This window comes from Arachis ipaensis, chromosome B1 (assembly GCF_059453495.1).
Source record: "Arachis ipaensis isolate K30076 ecotype BB chromosome B1, ASM5945349v1, whole genome shotgun sequence".
Taxonomy (NCBI): domain Eukaryota; kingdom Viridiplantae; phylum Streptophyta; class Magnoliopsida; order Fabales; family Fabaceae; genus Arachis; species Arachis ipaensis.
Window position 1 is genome coordinate 44,432,351 of NC_142436.1, and position 20,059 is coordinate 44,452,409.

Genomic DNA, 20,059 nt, shown 5'->3' on the forward strand with positions numbered 1-20,059 from the left:
TAAGGGAGTGACATGTGGCACATTTTGGTTGTAAAATATTAGTAAGGATGAGGGGAGAATTCATTAATTTTAGAGAAAAATATTTGATTTCAATTACAACGAGAAAGTGACATGTATCACATTTTTGTTGTAAAATTAGTAATATATAATAGATAATGTTACGGTGGGTAACCAGAGATTAGTGGGCCGGATGACGTTGGTTGGCCCAAACGCGTGAGGGAGGTGGCTATCGAGTGCACCTGAAACTCGGTGTTCCTCCGTCCGACTTGTGCGTTTGGAAGAATGGGGGGTGGTACCTGCAATGACACTCCAATGCCTAAGTTAGCAAGAGTGTGAGCAAGTTGAGAATGTATTGGGACTTAGTGATACCTGAGGGATGTCAGGGTATTTATAGTGGTGAACCAATAACCACCGCTGAAGTAGTGCCACCTTTTTAGGTGGATAACCGTTCCCATATCTTAGGGAGGTTAAGATATGGCTCCACGAAGTGGTTAGAGAGTTTCTAGGGGCAGTTACTCATTCGAATGAGTGTTATCTGTCAGCTAGCCCTCGTATCCGACTTCTTTGGAGCAGGTCATGTTCAGTACCGACTTCTGGGGATGAAGGCTGGTACTGAGGGAGGGCCAACCCCTTTGGGTTGGGCTTCTTTGCTTGGATCCTGGGCCCTATTTATTGGGCCAGGGTATGAACAGTGCCCCTACTCGAGCCCAATTTATTTTTAAGAGTTGGGTTCGAGTATTCAACTCGGGGTCATAGCCGATTTGTGAGAGGACCGACGTGATGGTTTGAAAACCGACGTGATTTTTCGTGACCTTTTGGTTCTGACAGTTACGTCCAATCAAGCGTCGTGTCTGTTAGGGGTGTGCGTAGGGATTTAATAGCCTTGGTAACGGTGCATCTTTATTAATGATTGCCCCGATTTTACCATTATGCCCCTAACGTTCTTATAAATATTTTCCCTCTCTTTCGTTGTTTCGTTTCTGCGATCTTTCAAATTTTCCTTGCATTCGTTCGTGCTGCGTTCTTGCGTTTTCGAAGGCTTTTGCTTCCAACCCTTATTTCCGGATAAAGGTTAGTTCTTTAATATGCCTTTGTAGATAAATTTGATTTGTAGACTTTAGTTTCGCATCCTCCTCCCTTTAGAGACCGTGTTGGTGATTTTTCTTTTCCCCTTGTAGGTTTGTTACCCCTTTTTTATAAAAAGAAATGGCTTCTGTAGATGCTCTCTCTCACTGGGTTGATGTCACGGTCTTAGGGGAGGAGCCCTCAGTCGATTCTGAGTTCATTACCAACCTTCGCACTCATCACAGAATTTGTACTTCTGAGGATGACGAACCAAAATACGAATTGGTAGTAACGGGTCCTGAAGACCGGGTTTGTTTTGGAAGAGTCGATGAGGCGGCCCCTCATTTTTTCTTTATGTATGAGTGCATGATCACCCGTTTGGGTGTTTTTCTTCCTTTTTCGAATTTTGAGATATCTGTTTTGCGTCACTGTCGAGTCGCTCCCACCCAGCTTCACCCCAACTCTTGGGGTTTTTTGAAAATTTATCAATTTGTCAGCCAGGCTTTAGAGTTCCCGACTTCTTTAAAGATTTTTTTCCATCTTTTCCATATGACAAAACCCTTCAGTGGGCTAAACAATAAACAACAGTGGGTGTCGTTTCGAGCCATACAAGGTCGGAGACTTTTTACCCTTTTTGACGAGTCCTTTCATGACTTCAAGAACTACTTTTTCAAAGTGCAAGCTGTAGAGGGTCACCACCCCTTTTTCTTGGATGATCATTCTTCTCCCCGATTTCCTTTATATTGGCTGGAGGCCTCCCCTTGCGAGAAATATGGTCTGGATGACTTAAATGAGGTAGAAGCAGCCATTGTGGGGTTCCTCCGAGAAGCGTGGGGGAGGGCCCCATACTTGGATACTAAAAAATTTCTCCAGGGGTCGCCGACCTTTGTTCAGTCACAATTAGGTAGCTTTTTGTGTTTCTTGCTTATTTTCGACTTGCAATTTCTTTTACCGACTTTGTCTGATTTTAGCTACCAATTTGTCTTTGCAGAGATGGCAAAGAAAAACGCTCAAGAGTCTTACCAGAGGGTTCAGGAAGCCAAGGCAAAGTCTCGAGCCAGGTCTGGAGGTGTTAGGACGGTTGTCTCTCCCCCTCCTCCTCCTCGGAACGTTGGGACTCCTTCTCAACCTATTGTAATTTCTTCCTCTGCTTCCTCTCTGCCACCCCCTTCCATCCGACCTACTCCCGAACCAGAGCCAAAGAAGTGCAAGACCCTAGAGTCTGGCGCTTCTGGTGAGGCGGACGCTCTTGCGTTCGTCCGAAAGAACATCTATCCTCATGCTCGTATGAGTATGGATGATGTTTCTGTTCGGCACTACCTCACTACTGTGGTTGAGGAGAGTCTCAAGACGGCGGGGGTTTGTGGCAAACTCTTGGATATATTTGAGAAGACTCCCATCAGCTCTTTAGGGACGACCTCGAGGGTCGAGGAGCTGGAGGGTAGGCTTCGTATATATCAGGAGCATGAGAAGGAGTTGGAGGGGAAAGTCGCCAAACTGGAGGGGGAGAGGAACAGCCTCCGAGAGAAGGGGCAGAAGTTGCAAGCCCAATGCAACATGGAGGTGGAGTTGAGAAGGCAGCGCAAGCCAGCTACAATATTTTATTTGCTGATCTTGTGTCTGTAAAGAACGACTTACTGAACGCTCGGAAGGCCTACACCGAGTTGGAGGACTCTATTGCGGATGGTGCTGATGAGGCCTGGAGGATTTTCAAGGAACAGGTCGGAGTTATTGCTCCTGACTTGGACCTTTCTCCTTTGGACCCTGATAAGATTGTTATTGATGGTGCCATCGTGGATCCTCCTGCCCCCATAGTGGAATCTGAGTCTGATTTAAAGACTCGGGGGCAGAGGATCGTAGAGTCCCCTCCTCGCTCTAAGGACGCCCCGAGTTCTTCTACCGTTCCTCCGACTTCCTCTTCAACTCCTGCTCCTGGCGTTCCCCCTGACTCTGCTGGTGGTGATCTTCTAAAAAAGTGATTTTGGCTATTGGGGCCCGGCCTGTGGGCCCCTCTTTTTTAAACTCTTTATATTTATTTGTTGGTGTTTTAAACAATTTTTTGGCCTTTTAAGGCCGTAAACAAAACAGTAATGCCCCTTTTTAATAGGGATTTAATTTATCGTTAAATAAATACCCTTTTTGGATAAGGGTTTTGAGTTACCTTATGCGCGCATGCTTTTCGTGGTTCCTTTGACTCTTTGATCTTTTCTGGAAAAAATCTTTTCTTTGGGATTTGCCTGCTTTTCTGAATTTCCTTGATTCTCAAGGCAGCCTTTTTCTTAGTTTTTCCTTATCTCTTTTTGTTATTCCTAGTACTCAATTTTGTTTTATTGAGTTTTTCGTGACTTAGGCTACTTTTGCGATTCATTTTTAATTTTACTCGGTTTCGCATTCCGCCCTGTGGGTCGGACTGCTCCCGAGTTTATCATGATCGACTTCTATAGCCTCTTTACACCGACTTGTACCTCGTCGTTTTATCCTGACGACCATCTAGGTCGGTTCATGGGATTTTTACGTTTTGTCGAGCTTAAATCAGCGCCTTTCGTAGAAAGAAAAAAAAAAGGGAATTTTGAAAGAGATATTTAAAATGAAAGAGTTCTTTATTAATTGAGGAGGTACCTTATTGCTACTAAGGGCTTTTGCTAATTTGTTTCCCTTAGCCCCTACTGTGATGCCTCGTTAAAAACCCTTCTTCAGAAAAAACCCTTTGATTCTGGGAAAAAATCATGAAGCTGGGAAAAGAGTACATCAGGGAGTAGAGTTTGCTTTTAACTGTAGTACCTTTTCATATTACAAGCATGCCATGACCTTGGTAACTCGGTGCCGCCTAAGTCGGTCACCTTATAATAGCCTTTTCCTAAGACCTCCTTGATTTTGTATGGTCCTTTCCAATTGGCAGCGAGCTTTCCCTCCCCAGATTTGTTGACCCCAATGTCGTTTTTGATTAAGACTAAGTCATCTGGGGTGAAACTCCTTCGGATGACTTTTTTGTTGTACCTTGTAGTCATCCTTTGTTTCAATGCTGCTTCTCTTATCTGAGCTTCTTCTCGGACTTCAGGGAGCAAGTCGAGCTCTTCTTTATGTCCCTGTATATTCCTGATCTCGTCGTGGAAAATCACTCTTGGGCTTTGCTCATTGACCTCTATTGGGATCATGGCTTCTACGCCATAGACTAGTCGGAAGGGTGTTTCTCCAGTGGCGGATTGGGGAGTTGTTCTGTAAGCCCATAGTACTTGTTGGAGTTCTTCAGCCCAAGCCCCTTTCGCATCTTGTAACCTTTTCTTCAGCCCTGCCAGAATGACTTTGTTGGCTGCTTCGGCTTGCCCATTGGCTTGTGGGTGTTCCACCGAGGTGAACTGGTGTTTAATTTTCATACTGGCTACCAGGCTTCTAAAGGTGGAGTCGGTGAACTGGGTTCCGTTATCTGTGGTAATGGAATAAGGTTTCCCATACCTTGTGATTATATTTTTGTAGAGGAACCTCCGACTTCTCTGTGCAGTGATGGTGGCCAGTGGTTCTGCTTCTATCCACTTTGTGAAGTAATCTATTCTCACTATTAGGTATTTAACTTGTCCTGGTGCCTGGGGAAAAGGACCTAACAAATCCATTCCCCATTTTGCAAAGGGCCATGGAGAAGTGATACTAATGAGCTCTTCTGGGGGAGCCACGTGGAAATTTGCATGCATTTGGCATGGCTGGCACTTTTTCACAAATTCTGTGGCATCTTTCTGTAAGGTTGGCCAGTAAAATCCAGCTCGGATCACTTTCCTGGCCAATGACCTGGCTCCGAGGTGGTTCCCGCAGATTCCGCTATGTACCTCCTCCAACACCTCGGTGGTTTTTAAGGTCGGTACACACTTTAACAATGGTGTTGATATCCCCCTTCTGTAGAGAACATTTTTCACCAAAGTATAGTGTTGTGCTTCCCTTCGGATTTTCTGGGCTTCTTTTTCCTCCTTAGGGAGGATGTCGAATTTTAGGTATTCGACTAAGGGGTTCATCCATCCGAGGTTTAATCCGACCACTTCAAAGACTTCTAGTGTGTCTTCTGTTTTTACCACTGAAGGTTCCTGGAGAGTCTCTTGAATCAAGCTTCTGTTATTTCCTCCTGGCTTGGTACTTGCTAGCTTGGATAGGGCGTCTGCTCTGCTGTTTAGATCCCGAGTTATGTGTTTCACCTCGGTTTCTGCAAAGTGCCCCAGGAGCTCCGAGGCTTTCTCCAAGTACCTTTTCATAGTTGGGTCTTTTGCCTGGTATTCCCCACTTATTTGGGAGGTCACCACCTGGGAGTCGCTGTATACCATCACTTTCGTGGCACCGACTTCTTCAGCCAGCTTCAATCCTGCGATCAAGGCTTCGTATTCTGCCTGATTATTTGAAGCTGGGAATTCGAACTTGAGGGAAACTTCTATATGGGTTCCCCTTTCATCTACCAATATTATGCCTGCGCCGCTTCCTGTTTTATTGGAGGACCCATCCACGTAGAGTTCCCAGGTAGTCGGTTTGTCCTCTTGATCCCCTGCATATTCAGCAATGAAGTCGGCGAGGCACTGGGCTTTAATCGCCGTCCGAGTTTCATACTTTAAGTCGAACTCGGAGAGCTCTATTGCCCATTGTACCATTCTTCCTGCAATATCCGTCTTTTGGAGGATTTGCTTCATGGGTTGGTTCGTGCGGACTCTTATTGTGTGAGCCTGAAAGTAAGGCCGTAGCCTTCGAGAGGCTATTACTAAGGAGTAGGCAAACTTTTCTAATTTGTGGTACCTTAGCTCAGGGCCCTGTAGAACTTTACTGATGAAGTAGATTGGGTGTTGCCTGACCTCCTCTTCTCTTATCAAGGCTGCCGAGACAGCCCTGTCTGCCACGGAGAGGTATAGGATGAGGTCTTTTCCGGCTATAGGTCGGGTCAAGATAGGAGGTTGGCTCAAAAACTTTTTGAACTCCTGGAATGCCTCCTCGCATTCGGGGGTCCACTCAAACTGGTGCCCCTTTTTTAGTAGGGAGAACAGTGGAAGGGATCTTAATGCTGATCCTGCCAAAAATCTGGAGAGAGCTGCTAGTCGGCCATTCAGCTGTTGGACTTCTCTCAAACAAGTCGGGCTTTTCATCTCTAGGATAGCTCTACACTTGTCGGGATTGGCTTCGATCCTTCTTTGTGTTAGCATGAATCCTAGAAATTTTCCTGCCTCCACTGCGAAGGCGCACTTTGCAGGGTTTAGTCTCATCCCGTGCAACCGTATGGTATCAAAGACTTGTGAGAGGTCGGATAGGAGGTCGACTTCTTCCTTGGTTTTTACCAGCATATCGTCGACATACGCTTCCATTAAGCTCCCTAAGTGGGGGGCAAACACCTTATTCATCAGCCTCTGATATGTGGCCCCTGCATTTTTCAATCCAAATGGCATGACCACGTAGCAATAGTTGGCTCTAGGCGTGATGAATGATGTTTTTTCCTGGTCTGGTTCATACATCGGGATTTGGTTATACCCTGAGTAGGCGTCCATGAATGACAGGTATTGATACCCCGAGCTAGAGTCCACTAGGGCGTCAATGCTTGGTAGTGGATAAGGGTCCTTGGGACATGCCTTATTTAAGTCGGTGTAGTCGACGCACATTCTCCATTTACCATTTTGTTTTTTGACTAGCACTACATTGGCTAGCCATGTTGGGTATTTGACTTCTCTGATGAAGCCGGCTTCTAGGAGCGCCTGCACTTGCTCTTCTACTACTAGGGCTCGCTCTGGGCCGAGCTTGCGTCTTCTTTGTTGTACAGGTCGGGACCCTGAGTAGACCGAGAGCTTGTGAGACATGAGCTCGGGATCTATCCCAGGCATGTCGGAGGCCTTCCAGGCGAAGAGATCGGAGTTATCTCTTAGGAGCTTAGTCAACCCTTGTCTTAGGGTTTCCCCTAGGTTGGCTCCTATGTAGGTGTTTTTTCCTTCCTCTTCGCCGACCTGAATTTCCTCAGTTTTTCCCCCGGGCTGTGGTCGTAGCTCTTCTTTAACCCTTGCTCCCCCGAGTTCTATTGTGTGGACTTCTCTGCCTTTTCCTCTCAGGTTTAGGCTTTCATTGTAGCACTTCCTTGCCAGCTTCTGATCTCCCCTCACTGTTGCTATTCCCGACGAGGTCGGGAACTTCATGCAGAGGTGGGGCGTCGATACCACCGCTCCGAGTCGATTAAGGGTAGCCCTGCCGATTAAAGCATTATAAGCCGACCCCACGTCGATGACTATGAAGTCTATACTCAGAGTCTTTGATTTTTCCCCCTTTCCAAAGGTGGTATGGAGGGGTAAGAATCCTAGTGGCTTTATTGGCATGTCACCTAATCCGTACAAGGTGTCGGGGTAGGCTTTTAACTCTTTCTCATCTAAACCCAGTTTGTCGAAAGCGGGCTTGAAGAGGATGTCTGCTGAGCTTCCTTGGTCCACTAGTGTTCTGTGTAAATGGGCATTTGCCAGGATCATGGTAATTACCACTGGGTCATCGTGCCCAGGGATTACTCCTCGCCCGTCTTCCTTTGTGAATGAAATGGTCGGAAGATCGGAGGACCCCTCTTCGACCTGGTAGACTCTCTTGAGATGTCTTTTTCGAGAGGATTTTGTGAGTCCCCCTCCCGCAAATCCTCCTGAGATCATATGGATATGTCTCTCCGGAGTTTGTGGTGGTGGGTCTCTTCTATCCGTATCTTCTCGCTTTCTTTTTCCATGACCGTCCGACCTTTCTATGAGATATCTGTTAAGCCGACCTTCTCTGGCTAGCTTTTCTATCACATTTTTAAGGTCGTAACAGTCGTTTGTGGAGTGTCCATATATCTTATGGTACTCGCAGTAATCACTGCGGCTCCCCCCTTTTTTATTCTTGATGGGTCTGGGGGGAGGCAGCCTTTCAGTATTGCAAATTTCTCTGTATACATCCACTACAGGAACTTTCAATGGAGTATAAGAGTGATATTTTCTTGGCCTATCAAGGCCGAGCTCTTCCTTCTTCTTCGCTTCCCTCTCCCTTTCTTTCGTTGAGGGAGGGTGCCCGATTCGCAAACTCGGGTCTCTTAGTCTAGCGTTTTCTTCCATATTGATGTACCTTTCAGCTCTTTCCTGTACATCATTTAAAGAGGCGGGGTGTCTTTTTGATATGGGCTGTGAGAAGGGACCTTCTCTAAGACCATTGACTAGCCCCATGATGACCGCTTCGGTGGGCAGGTCTTGAATCTCCAAACATGCTTTGTTGAATCTTTCCATATAGGCCCGTAAGGACTCCCCGACCTCCTGTTTTATTCCCAGGAGGCTTGGTGCATGTTTTACTTTGTCCTTCTGGATGGAGAACCTCATCAAGAATTTTCTTGAGAGGTCTTCAAAACTGGTAATTGGCCTCGGAGGGAGACTGTCGAACCACTTCATCGCTGCTTTTGACAAGGTTGTCGGGAAAGCTTTGCATCGCGTAGCGTCAGAAGCGTCGGTCAGATACATCCGACTTTTAAAGTTGCTCAGATGATGCTTTGGATCGGTGGTTCCATCGTAGAGGTCCATATCGGGGCTTCTAAAGTTTCTCGGAACTTTTGCCCTCATTATGTCCTCGCTAAACGGATCTTTCTCTCCTAAGGGAGAATCTTCTCTATCGCCTTGGGAATTCCGACCCTTGAGGGAGGATTCTAACTTTAAGAGTTTTCTTTCTAACTCTTTTCGTCGCTCCATCTCCTCTTTTAGGTTCTTTTCAGCTTCCCTTTGTCGTTCCCGCTCCTGTTCTAGCTGCTCGAGGCGGCTATGGATTAGCCCCATAAGCTCACTAGCGAGAGGGGGTCCTTCTTTTTCTGACTCGCGCCCCTCCGAGGAGTTTACCTTCGGATTTTTGATTCCGGAAGTGCCTTCCTTATTTTGATCATTAGCTTCCTGGTGGAGGTTCTGATCTGCTTCATTGTTTCCAGTGTTCAAATTCTCTTGATCAGAATCTGTCTCCACATGACCTTCTTCAGGGGATCTTTCCGCCATCACTGGTTAATCTCTCAGGTCCCCGGCAACGGCGCCAATGTTACGGTGGGTAACCAGAGATTAGTGGGCCGGATGACGTTGGTTGGCCCAAACGCGTGAGGGAGGTGGCTATCGAGTGCACCTGAAACTCGGTGTTCCTCCGTCCGACTTGTGCGTGTGGAAGAATGGGGGGTGGTACCTGCAATGACACTCCAATGCCTAAGTTAGCAAGAGTGTGAGCAAGTTGAGAATGTATTGGGACTTAGTGATACCTGAGGGATGTCAGGGTATTTATAGTGGTGAACCAATAACCACCGCTGAAGTAGTGCCACCTTTTTAGGTGGATAACCGTTCCCATATCTTAAGGAGGTTAAGATATGGCTCCACGAAGTGGTTAGAGAGTTTCTAGGGGCAGTTACTCATTCGAATGAGTGTTATCTGTCAGCTAGCCCTCGTATCCGACTTCTTTGGAGCAGGTCGTGTTCAGTACCGACTTCTGGGGATGAAGGCTGGTACTGGGGGAGGGCCAACCCCTTTGGGTTGGGCTTCTTTGCTTGGATCCTGGGCCCTATTTATTGGGCCAGGGTATGAACAGATAATATATTCAACAATTTATTGAAAAAGAATATTAATATAATGAATAAAAAATAATTTAAAAAAATATTGTTTAAAGAATAAAGACGAATAAACCCTAACCAATTCGAATATAGAGAAATTAGACTCCTGTCCATTTTTTATTGTCAACATTGGTAGATAAAGATCTCCTCAACAAGCATAACGTGACAGCTCAACCATATAACGTGACATATCATCGTTTCGATAAGGATTTAACAGAAAAATACCTAAAAAATCATGTTGTGTCATAAAAATAAGAGATAAAGACCGAAGTAAAACATTTTTATTTTAAGGGATCGCATTGTCATTTTAAAAAATAGACAAAAATTAAATTAATAGTCTACTCTTTATATTATTCTACCATTATTCCTTTTTATTCTCAAATCATAAAACCTAATTTTCATGTCTATGTTCATCCAAGCAACAATAACGTTTCATTCCAGGTTGTAAGACAGCTCAATTTTTTAAAATTCAATTATAAGTTACTTAAGATTTATTTTATCTTTTTAAGATTTTAGTTTTAAAAACTATTTTATTAAAGATAATTAAAATTATAATTTAGGTAATAAAAAATAATAATTATTTTATATAATTTAATTTAAATAATTAAAATTTTATATAAAAAAATTAATTAGATTATTTCTAACTTTAAATTAGAGTAAGTTTAAAAATAACTAATTAGTAAGTTAATAAGTAAAAATACTTAAATTATTCTTATCCTTTTTATTTTATACTATACACATGCTAAGAAGAAAAAGAGAAAAAAAAATGAAAAAACAAAGACCGATAAGAGAAGTGAACACACGAGAGAGGAAAGGAAGGAGGAGGAGTGTGCAACGACTTCTCTTGTTACTGGTGCCATTGTGCTCGTTAGGAGCAACAATGGTGGATAAAATTTTCGTTGCTGCTATCACTGTTGAACTCAAAGTGGGTTGCCAGAGATGCTATCTTGCTACTCAAATACGTATTACCTTTGTCGTGCGGTGTAGCTCGTCGTCGGAAAAGAGAAACAGTTTCTATAACAATCCAGTTTTTTAGTAAAATAATTTTTAAAATTTTTCTGTTATTAGAACTTGCAAAATTCGATGATACAGTTTACTTTAGATTGATAGGTCGAATCCAAATCTACATAAAAAATAATAATATTTTATTATTAAAAAGTTAAAGTAACTCAAAAAGTCAAAAGTATCTTTTTGTATGATTATCGGGTCCAAAATTTAACTAGTAAGAATTTTTGTTGGTACTCTTTGTTCTAGTAAATTATGCCAAAATATTCTAAAAATATTTAGACTTGAGATAATTTATGATATTAGTATCATACACTCTATTATATGAGACAAGTGATTAGATAAAGTAAAAACATGTGCTTAGATTTCATGTTTTCTCACAAGAACACTTATTGGAAAAGAGAGAATTTTCATGTCTGTTAAGTTCATGCTTAATTTATGAAGAAACTAAGGTTCAACTTCAAATTCTATCCCGGTTAATCAATTTCTCTCTTTCTCCTCTTTACATCTATACCAATTTCTTTAAGATTTGTCAACAAATCTTTTCCTTTTTCCCTTTCAAAGTTTTGACCATGGAAGGTTAAACATGAATGATCCATTTTTTATCCTTTCTTGTTTAGGAGATATGTTCTACTATCTCCAAGAAGCAAGAATCACAACTTTCTGGTTTTTGTACCATGCAGCAGTAGTATAAAATATGACGTGTAGGCGTCACCTACGCGTATGCGTAGGAAGCAGAGAGGAGAAGGGACGCGTAAGTGTCAGCCACGTGTACGCGTGGATGCTTTTCGTGCCCTTGGGACAACACCTGCATGGTTCCATTACAACTCTCGGGTTTGGAACCATGCAGCAGCAGCAGCAGCATTCATGAAACTGAGGTGACGCGTAAGCGTCGGCCACGCTCACGCGTGGAAAGGCGAAAACCAAGATGACGTATACACGTCAGCTATGCGTACGCGTCAGGTGATTTGTGCCCTTGGCACCCCACCCGCATGGTTCCATTACAACTCTCGGGTTGTGGAACCATGCAGTAGCATTACCAGAATTGAGGCGTCGACGCGTACGCATCAATCATGCATACGCGTGACCCAACAGGTTTTTTAGTAAGGAACCGTCAGAACATTAAGGCACGCTAAACCAAGTATCTGACAACAAAACAAAATTAGTGAGATTTTAGAACATTAAGACATGCTGAAACACTAGTCAGTGATATCAGTTAAACCTATCAACAGTTCAGTGCAGTTAGAAATCACACCAGAACTATCTCCCAAGAAAAATGACCAGCATTTTGAGTAGCTATTCCTCTCTCAAAGCTTTGAATGGCATACGAGTCCTAACAGATATACATAGAAAAAAAGAATAGCAAGATAAATACTTGATTCAACTACGGTTTTCAATGAGTTGAAATAATATATTTTAAGGGATAGAGTAATGTCATTTGGCAAGGTAAACCTTCTCAAATCGATATAATAAAGAAATATATAAGCATAGCATGAAATATATTACACAACTTGCTCATCTCTTGTTATGACATGCTGATCTGCACAAACTCCCATGCCAAAGTCATTATAGGCATTCCAAAGGCCATCTTTGATCATACCATCAATGATCGTATCATGTCCATACCGAAACCTCTTCCTGTTTTACAAGTGCAATATATACAAGTGCAAAAAATGCAAGCAACTTAGTAGGTGAAACTAGGTGGGATAAAGTATCTACTGAAACACCATAAGAAAATCATTTGAACACGGCAGAAGTGTATAATTTTGACAATTCATGAATGAAAAGAAAATCTTGTTTCTATAATGTACTTATGCACATTTGACATGCTTTCCATACCATCAGCCACAACAACATCATTTACATGACAGCATAAAACACAAAAAGATCAAGTATTTGACTCCATAAGGGTAATGAAGTGAGGAAATACCTCAACAATGTATGGTAATCATCATGCCTGGGAGGTAAAGATCCCCAATTTTAGACTGCTGCCTTTCATCTTCAAAGTACTCAACATTTGATCTTCTCTCTCTGATTTCATCATGACTACATTGCCCTTTAGAGCCTTTCACAAAAGAATTTAGAAGCAAGAGTGACTAATTAGAAATTAGATATCATGACTTTGACACTTTATAATCATAAAAAATTAGACAGCAGCAAAGACAGGATACCTGACATGTTTGGCGCAACAGAAAACTAAAGACAGTTTTAACTGTTAAAACGATGAAATCAAATTCGTAGCAGAGCAGACCCTTTCAATATTTCCAGCTTTAGAGATCACTGCAAACTAAATCAAATGTATGAATTGCATTTAGAATACACAATACTAACAAATTTCATTTTCCTTAAAGATGAAAATCTAATATATGATCAAGGCAGCTAAACAAGTTATAGGATTGAAAGCCACAGCATATCACACATCTCTACATATTGCCTAAACTGCGGAAATCGAACACAAGCCTTAAAAATTTCTATAGTTACGATAAAATAGCATAAATAGATCACCTTTGAGCAAATTTTTCAACTTTAGTCGTAGCATCAGAAACAAAAGGATCACTCTCGGCATGCTTTCTGTCAAATCAAAGCTAAACCATTTTGTGAATGGATCACTCTCGAAACGCTTTCTGTCAAATCAATGCTAAACCATATTGTGAATAGGAAACGAGCAAACAAAAGAGTCATTATAATAAAATAAAAATCTCATATTTCACTAAAACAACACCATTGAGGTGCTCTAACTTAATTTTAATTAAAAGACTAAAAGTTTACAAATTGGTCAGCTCTTCTTCTATTGAAGGTTTAATATAAGCACATGGATGAACTCAGTAATTATTATAGAAACATTCATTTCTCGAAGATTCCTAAATAAGGACATTTTAGTCCATTGCCAATAGTAATGCTTTTCACCTATTAGTAACACTCAACTCCTCTTAAAAGAAGCTTCTTCTATATTACTCATGCTGCAACAACTTATAAATCATGCTTTGAATTATTAATTTATTCAGAAGTCAAGGAATAAGTTATATCATAACAACTGCAAGCAAATTGTACCACTTTGGCCAATGGCAACTATTTCCGCACCAAGAATAAATCCTTTAGTGTGTCTTACAACTATGCCAAGATGCTAATGCTATGCTATCTCAAATCTATAAAAGGATAATGTCATAGCCAATTCAACATGAACTATAACAACCAAAGGCATTTGGTTGAAAATGGAAAACATAGTTAAAACCACCAAGTACACTAGCAGAAATTTTTGCATAACTTTCAATGAATAAGGGGGAAAAATGATGCAGCACTAGTAATACTACTACTGTATTAACAATTCGGATTATCATAACAAGTACAAAATCAAACATAACGAAATCAGTAATCTACGCTAAAATTTCACACAGCAATAGTGCCCAAGCTAACCCATAACAATTAAAAAATATAGAACAAAAATGCATTCTAAAAGTAAAATTTTTTATCTCAGAAATGAATAAAAGACGCCACTTCCGGTCAAATTGAGCATAAGGGTATATGATAAGAAACATTCTAAAAAAGATGCTTGCAAATCACACAGCGAAAACCAAAAAGGAAAGAACTTGAAGAAGAAGGAGGATACTTGACAAAAATTGAGAGCTAATCATAGTATATGGTTTATTAAGCTAATCTAACTGGATTGTGTTTAGCCTCTATCAACTCTCAGCAATTCTAAAAACAGTAATAGGGCTGCACTTATTAGACATAGCTAAATTTCTCATGCAATAAGTGGATGATTAATAAGTTTAAGTTGATATGATACCTTTAAGTCCAAGTCACTGCTTCCTACTATATCAAGAATCACAATTTCTTATCCATTAATATTGATTGGGAGCTTTGAATTAGACCTTTTAACTCCTTCACATTTTCCTTCCTTATCATAAAAAACAATTCACTGCAAATCAAGAGCAAGTATAAATCTAAAATTTAACACAAGAAAGTGAATAAGATTGATACAAATATCTGATTCTTCAAAATTTGCTTCTCATAACTATTTTTAGAATATCCTAAGATTGTCTTTTTTACTCTAAAAATTAAGAGGAATACTTTTCAAATAAGCACAATTCTCAGAGTTTCTATTATACGTTAGTGTCACATTAAAGTTTCAAAATACTTACATTCCCTTAACATTAGGAAAGTTGATATCTCCAACAGGTAGGAAAATTCCAATAAAGTTTCACAAACTAATCGTTTTTCCATCATTCTTTCCTATCCATATCAAAGAGGAAAATATCAGTGTGAAAGTGGAATTACTATGAAACCTGTAATAAAGACCAAAGAGTGAATCACAGATCATAGAAGAAAAATTGGTAGAACTCAAAACTATACAATTTGTTACTATTATATTCTAATTCCAATTTCTCTGAGTCCCTCGCAACAGCAAATTTGAAATCCTATGATATTTGCACAATTAACACAAGTATTCACAAAGATCAGCATTAGCATCTTCAAATTTGAAAGCTAAAACACTCAAAATTGCTGACAAATAAAATTGAAAGAGTGAGAAAGAGAGAGAGAGAGAGACGAGAATTGCCGAACATTTTCGCAAACATCGCCGGAATTGGAGGAGATACAAAGAGGGAGGAGCTTGGAGAGCAAGAGCTCAAGCTTGGAATTTTGCAGAGAGCCAAACAAGCGAGCATACAGTCAAGAAGCTCCTCAACCTTCACGTTGAACTTCCTTGTCGCCATTGATGATGCTTTTGAAGATGAAAGTGCTGCCGGTTCCGCCATATTCTCGTTTCGTCCTTGGCGTATGACCTTGGAGATAGGAACGTAAATCACGACATCGATCTGAGACAAAGGAAGAAATGAAGATAGCCGCGTGGATCTGAGGCGGAGAATGAAAACAGGAACAACGATGCAGTTAAATGATGGACGATTGTCGGCGATAACAAGGTCTGCGACGGTGCTCGGCGATGGAGGGAAGTGCTTGAGGTTGTGCAGTTGTGGAATTTCTCTCTTTTGGTCATTACTTAGGGTGGGAGAGTTGTTTACTGTGTGATCTCTACTTGGCAAGTAATTGGAGAAGAACATTGAAATAAAACAAAATAAAAATTCAGCGGCAATAACAGTAATTGCCGTTATTGATGGAAAAAAAAGTAGAATTAAAAATAAAAAGAAAGTATTAATTTATTGGCAATACCAATAATTGCTATTATAAAATGTAGTAATAATGGCAAATATATAATTGTCACTAAAATATAATTTAAATAAAATTAATAGTAACTATTGTGTTATGGCCACTAAAAATTTGTCGATAAAATTAATTTTTTTGGTAGTGTATGAAAAAAAATAAAATACATTAGGAGAGAAGGCCTAAAAGATTTAACAATGGAAGTTAGGGGCAAAAAAATTATTATTAAAAATATAGAAACACAGATGATGCACCCAAAAAAAAAAGAGTGAGAGAATAAAAGTGGTATGAGTGTAGAGACTAAATAGATAAAAAAAAAGAGTGAGAGAATAAAAGTGGTATGAGTGTAGAGACTAAATAGATAATATAGTGGAGATTGGTGTAAAAAGCAAGCAAGAATGTAATTAAAGGAAGTTATGGGATAAAAATATAAATATAGAAAGCTTAGAGACAAAAACATAATTTTGTAAAAAATTCGGTACAAAAATGTAATTAGAATAAAGTTTAGGGGAAATTAGTAATGTCAGTAAAGTACAAGACTAAAATTGAAATTATAATAAAATATAGGGATAAGAACAGAATTATGATAAATATTAGGGATAAAAGAGTAATTTTACTAGGGATGGCAATTTTTTCTGGTGGGACGGGTATCTGCAGGAATTTACCCATCAGAGAACATACTTTGGGGGCCCTTTTTCACTCCTGGGGACAAGGATAGAGACCCGCAAAATAAACGGAGCATGGGCAAAGAGCGAGGTCCCTGCCTTGTGGAGACCCGTATAATTTTCTCATATAAGAAATGTCAAAAATACCATATATATATATATATATATGTATGTATGTATGTATGTATGTATGTATGTATGTATGTATGTATGTATGTATGTGTTAGGATTTGGTTGAATTAGTCCCACATTGCTTAGGATAGCAAATGGAGTGGGTGGCCTAGGCTATAAATATGAGGCTAAGTTCTCCATTTGTTTTTGCACCAGTCAGAAACACTTTAAGCTTGTATCTGATTTTTCTTTTCCTCTGTACTCTTTATTAGAGAGTGTTGTGAGGTGTAGTTAGATATTTGCTTTGAGAGAGTGTGGGTGTACTGGGGTGCCGGTGAGAGAAAGAAGTCTATGTGTTGTAACAATTTTAACATAGTGATATTCTCTGGTTGTCATTTGACAACGGCCGTGGTTTTTTCTCCGGTAATTGGAGTTTCCACGTTAAATTCTTGTGTTGTGATTGTGTCTATTTTATTTCTCTGTCAAAGGTGTTTTCTCAAGGGGGAATGGTGTATTATTCCGAACAAGTGGTATCAAGAGCTTCGGTTTGGTGGGATTTATTCTTAGTATGCTCTGTGGTTGCAGCCTAGTCTGACCTTCCACATCAGAAAAGAATTTTGTCCTATGGCTTGAGGTTGATCTTTGGTTGTTGTTGTTGTTGCTGGAAGGCAGTGTGACACTGTGAGAGTACAGTTTGGAAAGGTTCTGGCTAAGGAAAGACTTGGTATTTAAGTGTGTCCATTGTGACCCACCTCTCTTTCCTGGGGACCTTTCATAGTGCACGGTTGAGTTATACTATTCCAGTATACGGTTGCAACAATGTCAGGATATTCAAGTGCTGTGAAGCTTGAAATAGAGAAATTTGATGGAAGAATCAATTTTGGCTTGTGGCAAATACAAGTCAAGGATGTGTTGATACAATTAGGTTTGCACAAGGCGTTGAAGGAGAAGATCTCTGGTTGCTCTCTCTATGAGAGAAGATGATGTTCTCTAGAAGACAAGAAGTATCCTCATGGTATTACCGCACTGCCATGGATAAGGATGAGTTGTGGCAATCGGGTCCACAATTGCACACGGGCATTGGTTGGCGTTGAGATGCAAGGTGTGTTGCGAAGTTAGGTCGATGGCTGAAGAACTTCCAGGAAAAGCCAATTTGGAAGTTGCACCATGAATTTTCAGCAAGGTTTCGATCTGTACCAAGGTGAAATGCTTGGAGTTGTCTAATTTCAAGTGAGTATACTTTCATGGTGGAGTATGATAGTTCTCTGAACTATGATTGTCGGTATAGACAATGGCAGCAAAGAATTGTCGGTGTTGACAATGGAAGCTGAAGATGTGTGACTATTTCAATCAAGGTGGAGATTGTTAGGATTTGGTTGAATTAGTCCCACATTGCTTAGGATAGCAAATGGAGTGGGTGGCCTAGGCTATAAATATGAGGCTAAGTTCTCCATTTGTTTTTGCACCAGTCAGAAACACTTTAAGCTTGTATCTGATTTTTCTTTTCCTCTGTACTCTTTATTAGAGAGTGTTGTGAGGTGTAGTTAGATATTTGCTTTGAGAGAGTGTGGGTGTACTGGGGTGCTGGTGAGAGAAAGAAGTCTATGTGTTGTAACAATTTTCACATAGTGATATTCTCTGGTTGTCATTTGACAACGGCCGTGGTTTTTTCTCCGGTAATTGGAGTTTCCACGTTAAATTCTTGTGTTGTGATTGTGTCTATTTTATTTCTCTGTCAAAGGTATTTTCTCAAGGGGAAATGGTGTATTATTCCCAACAGTATGTATATCAGTGAGAACCCTAAATCCCTAACCCCCTTCTTCTATGCCGTCACTCGCTTCAGATTCTCCCCCTCTCCTTCTCCCTCTCCTCTCCACCAGACCGCTACCTTCCGCCACTCTCACCGTTGTTCACCAAACTGCCATCCACATCTCCTCTCACTGCTTCCACCTCTCACTCTCAAGGTCATTGCAAGGAGCTTGAACCGTCGCCGTTTTCGTCTTCGACTTCGTGTCTTTATCTTTGTCTTTGTCTTCGTCTTCGAAAGAGGTAGAATCTTTGCAAGGAGCTTGAAGTGTCGCTGTCTTTGTCTTCGGCCTCGCGTTGCCATATTCATCTTCGGGAGAGGCAGACTGTCACGAGGAGATTGAAGAGTTGCCGACTTCGTCTTCGGCAGAGGCAGTCTAGTCTCCGTCGTCGCCTCCGTCTTTGGCAAAGGTATTTTTTGTCCAAAATATATTTTTTTATTTTATTTTTTTTATTTTAAAAAATTGATTTATTTACTACTATAAATAAATACCGTTCTATTTTTTTTTAAATCTACTTTTGTTTTTTATGAAGGTGAAGTTGTCTACAGAAGATCTATTGGATTTTAATGGTTGATGCTTGGTTTGTGTGGTAAACAGTTTTAAGATTAGTTTAAATTTTGTTTATGGATTAGTGATGACTGGATGTAAATAGGTGTTTGATGTGGCTGGTGGATTAATTTGGTGTGTGGTTGTGTTTGGCTGAAGTGGATTTTATGTTGGATGAATGAATCTGAAAGTTTTTATGATTTGGATATTTTTTGGTATTTAATTGATTTAGTTTGGGTACGATTTGTGAATTTAGGTTGAATGTTGCTGGTGACTGAGATTCTGATTGTAATTGTAATTGTAATAAATTTATTTTAGTTTTAAAAGAATCCGCGGAGACTCCAATCTCCGGCAGATATGGGGTCCCTGTTATCCGTCGCTGGGATAGGACAGGGATGGAAACAAATTATGGGTGGCGGGGCGGGAATGTGGGGCATGTCCCCACCCCATGGGACCCGTTGTCATCCCTAAATTTTGTTATGGTGGATAAAATGATAATTTAAAGCAATAAGGGATAAAATAATCATTCTATAAAAATTTTGGGATAAAATAGTAATTTGGAGTAATAAATGGTAAAAATATCATTTTAAAAAAAGATGATAATAATATGGTAATTATGGAGCCTAAAAGACAGAATAATTATTTCATAAAAGAATGAGGACAAAGATGTAATTTTAGAAAGAAAAAGACATAAAAGGCATTTTATAAAAAATTGAGATCAAAATAGTAATTTTAGAGCTAAAGAATATGAAAATCATTTATTAAAAAACTAGGAGTAAGATGGCAATCTTAAAGCTTAAAGGGTATAATTGTCATTTTAATAAAAAACTGACGATAGAACGGTAATTTAAGGTAAAGAATGGTTGGATGAGAATTTTTCTAAAAGATTAAGGGTTAAAAAATCTCTTAAAGAATAAGAGAGAATGCTTAATAATGAATAATCCTAAAAGCTTTATAGTAGAATGATTACTGTTAAGAACCTCAAGAATGATGAATGACTGAATGATCGCCAAGCAAGGTCCAGGGTTTCGTCCTGCTTGTTCAGTTTTCTAATTGTATGCGAAGGTTGATGGGTGTTAAGAATTAGTTTATAATTTTTTTTTGAGATTAAAAAGCTC

At 40.2% G+C, this 20,059-nt stretch overlaps 1 protein-coding gene across 1 annotated transcript; it reads right to left on the reverse strand.

The window, feature by feature from the left end:
* Positions 1-11,795: 11,795 nt before the first annotated feature.
* Positions 11,796-15,711, reverse strand: LOC107629556 (uncharacterized). Its single transcript, XM_088502715.1, has 5 exons — positions 15,215-15,711; positions 13,157-13,275; positions 12,823-12,931; positions 12,582-12,716; positions 11,796-12,289 (listed from the first exon to the last, which is right to left on the reverse strand). Exons 1-3 carry the CDS (start codon positions 15,709-15,711, stop codon positions 12,867-12,869), a joined length of 681 nt encoding a protein of 226 aa, XP_088358841.1. The 3' UTR covers positions 11,796-12,289; positions 12,582-12,716; positions 12,823-12,866.
* Between the last annotated feature and the right edge of the window lie 4,348 nt (positions 15,712-20,059).